The following is a 13,317-nucleotide window of genomic DNA, read 5'->3' on the forward strand; positions in this document are numbered from 1 at the left end:
GCGCATCTGCCCACATCCAGCGCGACGATTATTCTCAAATCAGAGTTCTTTTTTATCTTGTCACCCCAGAATGGCTACCGCCACTCGTCAACCATTCGCGCCGCTTGACAGCACTCGCCTCCAAACCTTGACCAGCCTCAAAAATCGTCAAAACTGTGAGTTGAGAAAAAATAAAACTATGCCCCTGCGGTACAAACATCACCGCTACCCAACATGTATCATCTAACTCCTCTGTTCAGCCGTCACTTCTACCCCCCCTTCAGTGGGCAAACGCAAAGCTGTCGACATTATTGAGGGCGACGACTTTGAAAACGTTGATCCTGCCGTCTTCAGCAAACGTTCCAAGATCTCCAAGACTTGCTCAACCCCGTCTAAAGAGCCCGCAAAGGATATCTTCAAGCCCTCTGTCCCTGCTGCCAAACCTTCACCTGCCGTGTGCACCCCTCGCTCCGTGCCTGCTTCTTCACCACGCATCCGCTCCGTCAAACAGACCAAGTCTCCTATTTCCAAGCTCAGCACCTCCCTCAACTCTTCTCCTCTGTCCCCTCCCGCTGGTCGGTCTCCGACGCGCGGACTCAAACGTACCGGCCTAAGCACTGTCTACCACCGCCGTGCAGCCAGCAGTCTCGGTCGAATTAACACATCGATTTCCTCTCGCGGCTCAGTCAAAGCGGCTCCCTTTAGTCTTGACGCTGCGCTCAAGGGTACTATTCCCGGATTTTCTGGCCTTGCAAAGTCCAAGCCTATTCGCTCTCCCCTGTCATCCACTGCCGCCAGCCCAGCGCCTGCTGCCCAAACTTATTCTGCCATCTACCTGCGTGAATACAAACCTTCTTGGGATTTTGTTATTTACGAAGACACCCCTCAAGAGCATGCTACAAACATGCTTCAGCATAGCACTTGTGTTTTAGACTTGAGCTCCGATGACGAGACCCGAACCCGTGTCAACAAAGACCGTGCTGAGGGCCGCGACAAGGAAAATGTACCGCCCGTCGACGATGTTAGCCAGACTTCCAACACTCGCTCTGCGACCCGTGCCAGCGATGATGCCATGATCGTTGAGCAAAAGCGCGCTGCCTTGGCTGATCTTGATGCTACTGAATTCTATGCCCATGGATGTGATGAAAACTCCGTTTTTGTCATTCCTGCTGATGAGGACACTGAAGCTGACGCTGCGGATGACGCTTCTACTACTCCTGATGATGCGACTTTGTCTTCCTCTGATGACTCTACCGTTCCGTCTGTTGCTATAGCTGATGTCCCAGAGGAAAAAGAGCAAGATGTTACTGCCGCTGAAGCACGCATCATTGACACCCTTGACAACACCACTGTTGAAGACATCTTGTCAAGATCCACAGAGTCTTCCAAAGAAGAGACCGTCGAGCCGATCGAGGAAACCACTGACGCCTTTAGCATTTGGGAAAGCGAAAGCGATAAGGGTGAGACGGAAACACCTGATGCTGAAGAAGACCGTTCCACAACTGAGGGTTCATGAAGAAACAACAATGCCGTTGTTGGCTGTCTTGTTCTCTATACCTACTTTAGCCCTCGATGAAGTCAAGTAGTGGCGTTTTGTCTCCTTTTTTTTGCAATAGGAAAGCACCTCCATCAGGATATACAGTACATACAGAAGTCTGGAATGACGCTTTGATGAATGTTGGGTTGGCTCCCATTTGGGGTCAATATGAATATGGGACCATGACTATGAGCCTTCTGATCTGTACTTGTGTTTCTTGCCATTTCTTTTTCTTTTTTTCTTGTGTTGTATTCTACATAACTTCGATGAGCCATAAGTACTGGAAATTCTGATTTCAATTCACCTTTGTCATTTTCACATCCATCAACGAGATCTGATACCCGCTGTAGACCACCTGTAGCCAGAAACAAAGCCACGACAGAAAACCTGGCCTCCATAAAAAAGAGCACGACAAAAATATGTGAATGGTGAAATTGAACAGTCCATTGATCATCGAGAACTAGTAGAAGTATTCTTCATTTTCGTTTTTACCATTCTATTGTTAAAGAGTGAATTTAATCAGCCATCTTGCTGCTGTCGCCTTTGCCACGTCGTCCGTTTCAGCGCCTATCTCTACCACTATCACTAACTACTGCAAGGACCGCTACAGGCCGCTGTAGCACTTCATTTTCTACAGACAACACACAAATCCATCACACATCCACTCAGCCAACACGCCTGCAGCACCAGCGACCACCGCCTCCAGTTTGCCGGCACCCGAGACTCCTGCAACCACGCAAATGACATCCGACGAAGCCCCCACCATACCCGCCACCGCGGCTGTCCCTGCGCCTGGCGCCGAGGCCGAGGCAGCTCCTCCGGCTGTAGCCACTAGCGACGCACCAGCGCCCGTGCCAGAAGCCCCTGTTGACCCGGTGCTTGCGCCCGCTGAAACTGCACAGGTTGGGCCGACAGCCATTGATCCGGACGTCATGGCTCAAGCCGGGTTTGACAATGCGCTGCTTGAAGCAACTGGTGCCACGGCTGAGACAGGCGCTGGCAAGGCTGTTTCTCGCGGCTCGTTGATCGTGCTGGAGGGACTCGATCGCAGCGGAAAGTCAACTCAGGTCAAGCTTCTGGCTCAGCGCTTCGTGGAGGCTGGGCGCAAGGCCAAGGTGATGCAGTTTCCTGGTAAGTCGCGCTGTTCCTCTTGTTCGCCTGTACGCTGGCGGCGACGACTCGAGATGATGGATAATCTACCAAGAGACCGAAGCTTACGCCTTTTTCTTTCCAGATCGCTCAACGCCCATTGGCAAGATGATTGACGCGTATCTCAAGAGCAACGCCAACATGGATGACCACGTGATCCACTTGCTCTTCTCTGCCAACCGCTGGGAAGCGGCGCGCACCATGACGAGCCTGTTGGAGTCTGGCACGAGTGTCCTCTGCGACCGCTACTACTACAGCGGCGTGGTGTACTCGGCCGCCAAGCAGAACCCCGCGCTCACGCTCGGGTGGGCGCGCCAGCCAGACATTGGTCTTCCACGGCCCGACATGGTGCTTTTTCTGGACCTAGACGAGGAGAATACCAAGGAAAGAGGGGGCTGGGGAAACGAGCTGTATGAAAAGGCAGAGATGCAGAAACGCGTGAGGGAGCTCTTCCATCTCTTGAGTCAGGGCGGCGAGGAAAAGACAGGCGGGGATGTGAATATGGAGGGCGACGGCAACGCCAGGCACAAACCCTTTGCGCAAGAGCAGGAGGACCTGGTGATTGTCAATGCTGGTGCTGATATAGAAGAGGTTTCAGAAGATATTTGGTCCAAAGTTCTGCCTCTTCTTGAAGCAAGAGATAAGATCCAGGGAAGCAATGGCATCCGTGTAGTTTCCTAATCCCCGTTGGTATCATGTCTTTTAAGAGACGAGTCGAGACCCAAAGACTACAGTTTTTTTTTCCTTGGACTGAGGGGACGTCGCACCCTATTACAGGTGATGGTAGACGAGTAGTTAACATATATTTTCTAATGTGTAAAACAGGAAAGAGATCATGAAACGGGTCGTTGAGCCCAGTTGACATGACGGAATATCTTGACCACCACCAAATATGACCAGTTGTGCGATACAAGATGAGAATAGCCGCGTGAGCATGAGCAAATCCAAGATAAACCCATATCTTGGCACCATCTGATCCGCCACGTATAACTATCTAAAGCACCAAACAAACAAGATCCAAGCCAAGCTTTTGGCTAGAGGATGGTTTGTTTAGCCGTTGAAACGCCAATAAGTTGAAAAGAGACAAGGGCTTTCTGAGGTTGAAGGGCTATTGAGCAGATGATAACCAGCAAAGAAGAAAAAAATCAGTGAAGGTCAATAGTATAGAAACAAAAACCGTGAAGAAAAATGATAGGGGAAAAAAAAACAGGAAGTAGAAATATGCTCCATGCAATATCAAACAATGTTCGTCGCTCTCGCTGTTGAAGAGAATGCCATGTATGTCGCCCAAAGTCCTTAAAAGCAAGCCGAAAAAGAAACCTAACCATAGACATAATAAAAGAGAAATGAAAAGAAATGGAGAGAATCAAGAGTCGAGTGCACCCAAGAAGAAGCCGTGCCAAGTGTTGAATACTGGAGGAGAAGATGTTGAGAGGTGTCCAACGAATAGACCATCACCACGCTCAAAGGCAGTGCTTTGCAGCCCTTCTAGCAGCATTTGGCTTGTTTTTTTTGGTTTTCGAATAGTCTCCATGCAGCAAGTAGACTACCGGTTCAGGCCAATCAGGCTCATGAACTCGTTGCGCGTCTTGCTCTTGCGCTCGAAACAGCCGAGGACGCAGCTCGTGATAGTAGACGTAGTCGTCTTCTCAACGCCCCGCATGACCATGCAGAGATGGGCGCTCTCCATGACGACAGCCACGCCCTGTGGGTTCAGCGCCTCCATGATGGCGGTGGCGACCTCGCGCGTCAGGCGTTCTTGGATCTGCAGGCGCCGGCTGAACATTTCTGCAATGCGGGGGAGCTTGGAGATGCCAACGACCTTTTCACGGGGGATGTAGCCGATGTGCATCTAAACGCGGGCGGGCAAAGGCTTCGATTAGCAAATAGTACGGTGGGACATGGTATTGCATATTCACAAAGAGTGTGTACGTACCTTGCCGGTGAAGGGCACCAGGTGGTGCTCGCACATGCTGAACACCTCAATGTCCTTGACAATGACCATTTCATTGTGGCCCTCATTGAAGATGGCCTGCTTAATGATGTTGGGCACAGTCTCCTGGTAGCCCTTGGTGAAAAACATCATGGCCTTGGCGTAGCGTTCGGGAGTGTCGAGCAGACCGCTACGGTCGGGGTCTTCGCCGATGCACTCGAGGATGGTGCGCATAGCCTCGCTCATCTTCTTTATGCGCGCCTGTGTCGCCACTTCGTCCTTGTCATCCCGGGGGATCTGGAGGCCAGCTGGTAGGAAATTAGGGTGGTTAGCAGCGCTTTTTCTGGGACGTCTCGTCCTGTATGACTTTGGTAGACGAGAGAATCGCCAACATTAGGCAAGAAACTCAAAGTGATCGGAGGGTAAGATGAGGCGCTTACTACTTGAGACAAGTTCTGTGGACCGATTGTTGTCGCCAGCGCTGCTCTGGGCTCCGTTGCTGGTGGCATTGTGCTTGGAGCGCTTCACCACTGTAGCAGTGCCATTCCGCGCCTCGGCATCCTTGCCCTGGTCATCGCCGTCGACGTCCATCTTCTCGACCGCCTTGCGCTTGCGCGAAGACTTTTCCTTCTTGGACTTTTTGCCGGAGCTGCGCTTGGAGACGGTGCTGCCAGACTCGTCGCTCGACGAGCTAGAGCCAATGTTGGTGCCATCGGCGGCCGGCTTGGGCTTGTGCGTGCCGTTGGCCACGGGGGAAGAACCGCGGCTGGCGGCGGACTTGACTTGCTGGGTCGCCATGATGTGCTGAAAGACCGCGGAGCCGGACTGCTGGGAGAATAGAGTCGGGCTGGTGAAAGTGGGGGATACACAAGCAGAGGAAAGGAAATGGCCAAGTGAAAAAGCAAAGGCTTCGGGAGAACGGGTATATATGGGACCACTCGAGGAGGGGGGCGGTAATTCACAAGGTTGAAAGTTGACAGGAGCAGAAGTAACACGATGTACCATGTAGGTTGTATTTGTAGATAAGCCTTGCGACTAGCCTTTCACAACTAAAACCCGCTCATGACCGGGTTCTTTTTTTCTACTATACTAGCTCGGCTTCCATGTTAGCCGGCTCACACGTCTTTAAATTCTCTGTCTTCAATCAAAGACGGCGTCGCAAACTTTTTTTTGCTGCGATGCCGCTGCTTATCTTATCGTACCACTGTCGCCATCATCCAGCTATCAAAGTCAACAATCTGCTAGGGTTAATCAGTTAGGTGGAGAAAACATCAATCCTTTTGAAGTCGAAGGAATGTGACAGGCCAAAATGCTGCAGAGAAGGCCGAGATCGAACAGGTTCTTGGTTATGCGCCAGTACGTACTGAACTAGGGGAAAATTAAAATACTGGAGCAAAGTCGAGTATCAACGTCCCTAAACCCGCAGCTCGGCGTTGGCGGTTTTGGGGAATAGAGTGAGTGAGGTTCATATAAATAAAAGTACATATGCCCATACATTTATAGTGTCTGTAGTTAGTTACCTATTGCACCCGAAAGAATATCAAATATCAAGTAGGGTTCATATGCCGCTACCAACGAGTCGGGTGAACGTCGCATAATAATTAACCCTGTGAGCTTCGGCTCTGGACGCGCTCGGAACGCTGGCGTGATCACTTGAGCACAACGGATCGCGAACGACGTGGCTACGCTGTTATTTCCAACCAGATCTTCTTATTGCTACGATATTGCGCATTGCCTGTTTGTTTTCTGGTTCTTCAGGGCATTCCACCTGTCAAATCCGTCGCTGCAGCTTATAGCCCCAATCCCTATAGCGAGCAACACCTTATCAATAGCGCTAGGCAGCTTCTACACGCTTCGATTCTATCTACTCCATAGAGCCTTGCAAAGACCCAACTTCAACTTTTCGACCCGCCCTTACTTCTCGATTACATACTATGGCATCTCCTCAATTTCCACAGTCTTACTCTGCCACTTCCCCGACCTACTCAGGATCCCAGAATTCGTCCATATCAAAAAAACGGTCTGCAGCCGACATGACATCCGCTCCACACAAACGACGCAAGGCCTCGATGATTTCTCTCTCACATCCGCTTCGCCAAACTTCGTTCCCACCTGAATCGCTCCTTGAAAATGGCCAACGCTCACCATCAGTTGATGCTATGAGCATTGTGTCCGGCAGCCAGGTCAGCACGACGGAGCGTCCTAAGAAGAAACGCGGCCGGAAAAGCAAAAAGGAGCTTGCCGAGAATGCATCCTTTGGCGATGGCAGTAGTGGTGTGGCTGGCCCGGCAAGCACCGTTGGCGGAGGGAGCAATGCACCGACAAAAGAATCAGGAAAGAAACAACAGGAGGAGGAAGAGGAGCAGCTCGGGCCGCTGCAGATGGAGTTGGTGGACAGTTCAGCTGGCACCAAGGAAAAGAAACAGGAGGAGAACCGTCTACGAGGTATGCTGGTCGAAGCATTCGACCCGGAGCAGTACAACCGATACGAACGCTGGAGAGCAGCAAAACTGGCGGAGTCCACAGTTCGCAAGGTATGCCTCACACTCGGACTTTGTAGCTCATATAGATACATAGCTAACCCCACTGCCAGGTCGTCAACGCTGCTGCATCACAATCTGCGCCACCCATGGGCATTCTCGCCATGAAAACCGTAACCAAGTTGTTCATGGGTGATCTCATTGAAAGCGCTCGCCGCATACAAACGGAATGGATACACGCCGGTGTAGAGCCCATGGTAGAGATTTCGATACCGTCGCCTACCGATTCCCTGGATGGCGAGGCACAAAAACCACCGACAACGCAGACGCGCCGCGGCCCTCTGCGTCCAGACCATCTGCGAGAAGCAGCACGGCGGTATCGTATTTCCAAGGAGGGGGGCACGGTTGGCATGCAGAGCCCCTGGCACACGCAGCAGCAAACCGGAGTTGAGCGGTTTTCAGTGCTTACGGGAAAAAGAATTTTCAAGTAAGCCTGAGGGCCAAAGGTGCTTTTGGATACCCTTCGCCGGGTTGTTTTATTCATGGTAGGCGTTAGCATCGGGCTGTACAGGACAATCTTGCAAATGGAGTTTCTGGGGTTTCTCGTTGAATTGCTTTCTGTTTTCTTCCATCACTGCTGGTATTGTGCCAGTTGCAATATCACAGAGTTAATACAAAATCGATTTCGTCATACAACCGGAGTTCATGAATCTATGCCCTTCTGTTGATGTATGCCTGATATAAAGCAGCTTTATGCGCTGAAAACTGACTATCTCGTATGAAGCATCACGAGAACCTCGAATATGTATACACAAACCCCATACCTTTTGAAATCTTCCTAGACAACGGTAACTATCATACACACTCATACTGAGCTAGTCAAAAAATACATGTGAACCACAAACGGTAGCTAAACAAGCCTTCAGCATTCTGATTTCCTTATTTCTTCGCCCGGATCTTGGCGCCTTTAGCAGCTTTGGCGCCGCCCTTTGCCTTCTTGGCCTTCTTCCCCTTGCCCTTACCGGCCGTCTGGGCCTTGGCGCGGGCAGCCGCCACCCATTCATCCTCAGCGCCCTCTTCGGCCTGGGTTTCAGCCGCCTTCTTCATGCCCTTGAGGTAGCGCTCACGGCTCCAGCGGCGGTGGCGGAAGAAGGCACGTCTGCTCTTGAAGCGCTTGAGCTGCAGACCAGTTGTCTGCACTAGGCGACCAATTGCCCACGCGCTCTCGCGGTACGTGTAGTCGTCCTGCAGGTTTAGCACCTGCGACTGCTCGGGCTTGTGGGGGTGCGTGCGGACAATGGTGTTGGGGATGCCGCTGGCGCTCATCGCCGGTTTAGCCTCGGGGGTTTCCTTGGTAACGGGGACCATGCCTAGGCGGCGCTTGCGTTCGGCGTGCGTGGGGTAGGGGAGAGTATCCTCTTTGTTGAAAACAACACCAATGTACTTGCGGTCAGGATGCCGCGTGGGATCCCGGTAGTACTTGACGTAGCCGCTGACGGCGGCGTGAATTGTGTGATCACGACCCATGTTGGTGTTCTCGCCGGGCCACCAGAGGGTGCCATACTGCTTGTAGATGATGTTGCCGGGTACCACGAACTGGTCTAATAAGGAATTCCGTCAGCACACATGCACTCTTCGTAGTCTGCACACCACATATGGAGCAATTGGGCCATGGCACACTACGTACCTCCGGTACGCTTAGCACCCATCTTCTTGGGGTGTGTTCTCTTCGGCCGATGCTTGTATGCACCTTGGGCCTTGACCGTGGCATTTCTCCGACCCTCTGCTATCACGTTCATCGCGTTGATATTGCGCTGGGCCGACAGGGCCGGCCGCTCTCGCACCAAGAGGAGACTAGAGGCAAGGCGAGATCTTGTGAATCCCGACGCCACGGCCGCAAAGGGACGCTGGAGCTGAGACAGGTTCATGGTCGTCGGGCTATGGTGTGTGACGAGGGAGTTCAAGGCCGGGGGCGGGGACAGAGATATTCGACAGAGTAGCAAGCGGGATATGTTTTTGTCGTCGCGGGGTTCGGACTCGGAGGGGGATAGGCTCGGTAGCCGCTGTCGTCTCGTCCGTCGTCTTCCTCGCAAAGACGGGCTCACGTTCGATGATCCGCAGAAAGATTGAAGTTCTCACGTCGCCTGCGATTGGCTAGACCTGGCCCCACTATCAACCAAGTGCTTTCAGGCCTTGCAGGCTCATTCTGTAAAACTCCAGCCTTAATGTGGCTGACTAAGGTAGTCGACCTGCCGATAAGATAACGAGTTGTAGTACAGAACACCGGGCGCAAGTGTCCTTCATAAGACCCCATGTTCTCGAGAGTTTCGGCCAGCGGTACAACTTGTCAGCTTCAGATTCCCACTCTAACTCGACGAAAACAAGCAAAGCGCAATGTATTTCTTTAGTTTTTTCCCCCTTTTCTTGATTTTCGGCGTCGCCCAGGCCCAATTCGGCAACCTTTTCGGCCAGATGTTCGGGAACCAGAACGGCGGACAGCGCCAACAGCAAGCATCTAGCGACTCCAGCGGTTACCGCCAGCTTTATGATTCTTGTACGTCTACCACTCAAGCCTTGATTGGGATGCTGAATATTTGGAGCGCAACGATACTAACGACCGGCCTCTACAGATGCATGCGACAACTACCTTTGCCCAGACACGCTAGCCTGTGTGCACTACCCACACCACTGTCCCTGCCCTTGGCCTGATCACACCGACAAGTTCGAGATGGGAGAGACTGGCCGGATCTGTGTTTCAAAAGGAGGCTTCAAGGTCGGCGAGGCTGCTAGAAAGCTGGAGCTTGCAAGACAAGGCAAGCTTTGAGTTGGTCTTGGCCAGCATGAATTATTCTATGTTCGTTTTTGATATCCCTCAGGACTTGAGTCTTGTTTGGAAGTCAGACTATCATCTGTGTCACTTTTTTTTCTCGATTTTTACGCTACAAGTCAAGGTTCTTTGGTTATAAGATTAACAACGACCATTATTGCTGTGCTATTTCATAAATCATGCCTCAGTCTTGAAAATACAGAATGCAAGTTAAAACGCCCCCCAACGCCAATAACCAGGGACCAGATCTAATAGTAGTCTTGTTACCATCAGGTAATCGTAAAATCAACCCCTAGAATAATAAACCATGCTCAAGCAGTATTACTGAGGAAGAGTCGGTAAGGGGGGAGCATCACCAAGTTCTTCGTCATCTTCATCCTCATCGACCGGAGAATGCGCCAACAACGAAGCAACATTCTTCATTTCGTAGTGCTTCTTGCGGAGCTCCTCAAACTTGCGGTGCTTTTCCTGTTCCTCGGGACTCATGCCGGCAAGTTCATCGTCATGGCCAATAGCCATGGATTCGTCAACGTGGACGGCCTTGGGAGACGGGACAGCGGGAATCTCGGGCACGGCCTCTTCGGGCTCGCCCAGATCCATGCCGGGAATCTCTTCATCGCTCGGGTCGTCATCAGGGTTGTAGTGCCGAGCATAGGGGGTCTTGGGCTCGTCAATCTTCATCTTTGCAGTGCGCTCCTGCTCGGTTAGGTACAGGTTCGCCTCATCCCACTTTAGGCGAGGGGCATTCTCATCGGTATCGGCAGGGTGGGAGAGACGGCGGCCAGCAGTATTTCGAGCAGCAGAAGAAGATCTACGGGAGCCGGCGTTGATCTGGGTGTTTAGTTGCGTGAGCTCTCGGTCGGTCTGGGGCTGTTCGACAGGGACGGGCGGGGGCGCGCTGGCGGTGGCAGAGGCGTTCTTGAGAATGCCTAGTTCGGGTGTTAGTTGAATTCTGCGAAAGTCGCATGGCGGGGTAAAGTATGGTCATGAGGTACCCTTGGGCCTTTGAGTATCAAAGCTAGTGATGGTGGTGGTCTGAACGTGGGAAGGCATATTTGAGGCAGTAAATGGAAGAGAAACAAAACTCAGGTAGAGTCAGAGCGCTGGTAGTTTGTTCTTGAGACTTTTCAGACGGACGAAATAAATGTATGCACGCAGAGCTGCAGAGACCGGTGGTGTTGGTACCTGAAAGGAGGTTAATGTTGGCTGGGAGTGGTGGTGGTGGGTAGTAAACAGGCGAAGAAGTTGGTTGCAGGAGATAATGCGGTGGATATGGGAGTTTGTATTTGTAGCCAATTATAGCAGCGAGTTTCACGCCTGGTTTGGCAGGTATTTTCAACGGGTGGCAAAGGAAAGGAAAGAAACCAAGGCCGAGTTTTCGGAAGTGATGTTGGGGATGAAACAGCAAAGATATGTACGACTTGGCGACTTGTGCTTGTAGAGTGTGTAAGAAAGAGGCGACGTGATATTGCGCTAAGCAGCAAGTTTGTCTCTTTGTGGCAGCTCGATGTGTTCAAAAGCCAGCCTTGATCCGTGGTCTGGTGTGATGTGTGGTGGATTGTACATACATAACTAGTTACAACAACTAAACCAGGTCACATCTCAACTTAGCCTGATTGAGGTCAAATGGTGTGTGTGGGTGGGGCATGCGTAGGATTGCAGCCAGCAAATTGTTAGGCTAGCTATGACAACAAGAAAACCCACGCTGATATGCAGGCAAAGCCATCTTGTTTCCGCCAAATGCCTGCAGCACACATCAGCGGACACGAACTACCCAAAATTATGCGTGGCATGTGTAGCTATTGGCGCAAGCTGCACTACCAGATGCCACTCCATTTTGCAGGTTGTGCAGTTAGGGTACAACCTGGTCTTACGTGGAGGGTGTAACCCTTACAATAAGACTGTGGCTTGCTGTGACCGAAATATCACTAGCTAGATGTAGGGTACCACACAAACTCAGACCCGGACTCATATTCATGAAAGCAGGGCTTCTGAGATTTATGCCTTGCTGATTACTACCCTATAGCTTTAACGATAATGCCACATCATTCCTCATCCTGACCTCCACAGCGCTTACTCCATCCTTGGTAAACTTTCCTATTACAACGCGTTCCCGGTCACCATGCCGGCCTGCTGCTTTGAGTTCTGGCCCGGGATGTTCCAGAGTCATGATGATTCTTCCATCTGCACATTTGCCTGCAGCTGTTGGGCTGATAACCTTTTCAGCCCAAGACGTCCTTGCGCACACATCATCGCCGTCCTGGGGTCGTTGCAGAAAAGCGACCAGGTTGTCTCGCTGTTCCTGCAGTGCCTTGGCTTTGCTCGCGCTGTTGATCCCCTTGACGCCGGGGAGGTATGTAGCCACATGAGATAAAAGATAAACCTGCGGAGGAAACAGCATGATTTTACCGCTGGAGGCAGTTTCCAACCAGCTGGATGAATCGTCAAACCGAACTTCGGTATGCTCCAGGCCACCGTCGGACGTGGGGATATCATGGGCCTCATCGACCGATGTCAAAAGCGGCATGAAATAGACATACATCTGCGTGGTAAACCGCCTTTTTACGCCGGCTGGTGTGACCCACCGTGTAAAAGGCACGAGGCCATCGACATCTGCATAGGCTTCTATCTGCGCCAGCCACTGTGTGAAACCCAGCTTCTGTTGGTGGATTTGGTGTCTCGTTTCCTCAAGAGTCGGGGCCGGAAGTCGCACCACCCGCCCGTCGGCCTTTCTTTTTGCCAGCAGGATGCCACTCTCCTCGAAGCACTCGCGGATGGCCGCCAAGCGGTACACAGGGCTGTCTTGATGTGCCTGTATGGGATCCTCGGGAAGCTGGCCATCCTGCTTCGGGTCGATGTTCCCTCCGGGAAATACATGTGCAGAGGGAAAGGACGTTGAGGTCTGGACCCGATGCAAGAGTAGCACTTGGTTTGCTGGCGAGACGAGAACCACACTGAACGGCTTAGTTAGCCGGGTTGCATTTTAATGCGTGTGCATGTCTATACTTTTATGACTGAGACTGACCTAGAGCTGGGTCGAATAGCCCGTGAGCCGACTGGCTGTGGCTTTTTGACGGTTTCCTGTGCTGAGCTCATCATGCGAAAGTACCTCAAGACAGAGCTGACACGAATACAGGGATTGACGAGGGGCTTGAGAATAATCATCACGAGTTCAACAGCCTTGAAAGCCGGCGTAAGAGGCGTACAGAAGACGGGTCAGACAATGCGCGGGAGTCGCCAAAAAGAGGCTTTGAGCTACACCGTTCTCAACCTCGGCTTAGGGAGAGATGTGGTTGGGCGCTACTCCAAATCCACGCCTTACCAGGCAAAATGGGGGAGCAAAATACGGTTTAGGGGTCAATCTCGTTGAGACTACATGCAAATAAGTGAAGGTTAAAGGTTCTTGGTATTC

General features: G+C 51.7%; 8 protein-coding genes across 8 annotated transcripts; 4 read left to right on the forward strand and 4 right to left on the reverse strand.

Moving 5' to 3' along the window:
- Window positions 1-70: 70 nt before the first annotated feature.
- Window positions 71-1,495, forward strand: BROUX77_003817 (uncharacterized protein; the record flags this gene model as incomplete). The annotated part of the gene is made up of 2 exons (XM_073748510.1): window positions 71-155; window positions 240-1,495. 2 exons carry the CDS (start codon window positions 71-73, stop codon window positions 1,493-1,495), a joined length of 1,341 nt encoding a protein of 446 aa, XP_073606242.1.
- Window positions 1,496-2,256: 761 nt separating this feature from the next.
- Window positions 2,257-3,346, forward strand: BROUX77_003818 (uncharacterized protein; the record flags this gene model as incomplete). Its single annotated transcript, XM_073748512.1, has 2 exons — window positions 2,257-2,647; window positions 2,751-3,346. 2 exons carry the CDS (start codon window positions 2,257-2,259, stop codon window positions 3,344-3,346), a joined length of 987 nt encoding a protein of 328 aa, XP_073606243.1.
- Window positions 3,347-4,211: 865 nt separating this feature from the next.
- Window positions 4,212-5,396, reverse strand: BROUX77_003819 (uncharacterized protein; the record flags this gene model as incomplete). The annotated part of the gene is made up of 3 exons (XM_073748513.1): window positions 4,212-4,517; window positions 4,602-4,906; window positions 5,039-5,396. The coding sequence occupies 3 exons, from the start codon at window positions 5,394-5,396 to the stop codon at window positions 4,212-4,214; spliced, it is 969 nt and encodes a 322-aa protein (XP_073606244.1).
- A 1,136-nt stretch (window positions 5,397-6,532) lies between these two features.
- On the forward strand, window positions 6,533-7,569 carry BROUX77_003820 (uncharacterized protein; the record flags this gene model as incomplete). The annotated part of the gene is made up of 2 exons (XM_073748514.1): window positions 6,533-7,132; window positions 7,192-7,569. 2 exons carry the CDS (start codon window positions 6,533-6,535, stop codon window positions 7,567-7,569), a joined length of 978 nt encoding a protein of 325 aa, XP_073606245.1.
- A 448-nt stretch (window positions 7,570-8,017) lies between these two features.
- On the reverse strand, window positions 8,018-9,006 carry BROUX77_003821 (uncharacterized protein; the record flags this gene model as incomplete). Its single annotated transcript, XM_073748515.1, has 2 exons — window positions 8,018-8,679; window positions 8,766-9,006. The coding sequence occupies 2 exons, from the start codon at window positions 9,004-9,006 to the stop codon at window positions 8,018-8,020; spliced, it is 903 nt and encodes a 300-aa protein (XP_073606246.1).
- A 466-nt stretch (window positions 9,007-9,472) lies between these two features.
- BROUX77_003822 (uncharacterized protein) lies at window positions 9,473-9,902 on the forward strand (the record flags this gene model as incomplete). Its single annotated transcript, XM_073748516.1, has 2 exons — window positions 9,473-9,632; window positions 9,709-9,902. The coding sequence occupies 2 exons, from the start codon at window positions 9,473-9,475 to the stop codon at window positions 9,900-9,902; spliced, it is 354 nt and encodes a 117-aa protein (XP_073606247.1).
- A 324-nt stretch (window positions 9,903-10,226) lies between these two features.
- On the reverse strand, window positions 10,227-10,958 carry BROUX77_003823 (uncharacterized protein; the record flags this gene model as incomplete). The annotated part of the gene is made up of 2 exons (XM_073748517.1): window positions 10,227-10,834; window positions 10,901-10,958. 2 exons carry the CDS (start codon window positions 10,956-10,958, stop codon window positions 10,227-10,229), a joined length of 666 nt encoding a protein of 221 aa, XP_073606248.1.
- Window positions 10,959-11,925: 967 nt separating this feature from the next.
- Window positions 11,926-13,001, reverse strand: BROUX77_003824 (uncharacterized protein; the record flags this gene model as incomplete). The annotated part of the gene is made up of 2 exons (XM_073748518.1): window positions 11,926-12,859; window positions 12,931-13,001. The coding sequence occupies 2 exons, from the start codon at window positions 12,999-13,001 to the stop codon at window positions 11,926-11,928; spliced, it is 1,005 nt and encodes a 334-aa protein (XP_073606249.1).
- Window positions 13,002-13,317: the final 316 nt, after the last annotated feature.

This window comes from Berkeleyomyces rouxiae (genome assembly GCF_048999995.1).
Source record: "Berkeleyomyces rouxiae strain 22BRR77 chromosome Unknown BrBRR77_ptg000003l, whole genome shotgun sequence".
NCBI lineage: Eukaryota > Fungi > Ascomycota > Sordariomycetes > Microascales > Ceratocystidaceae > Berkeleyomyces > Berkeleyomyces rouxiae.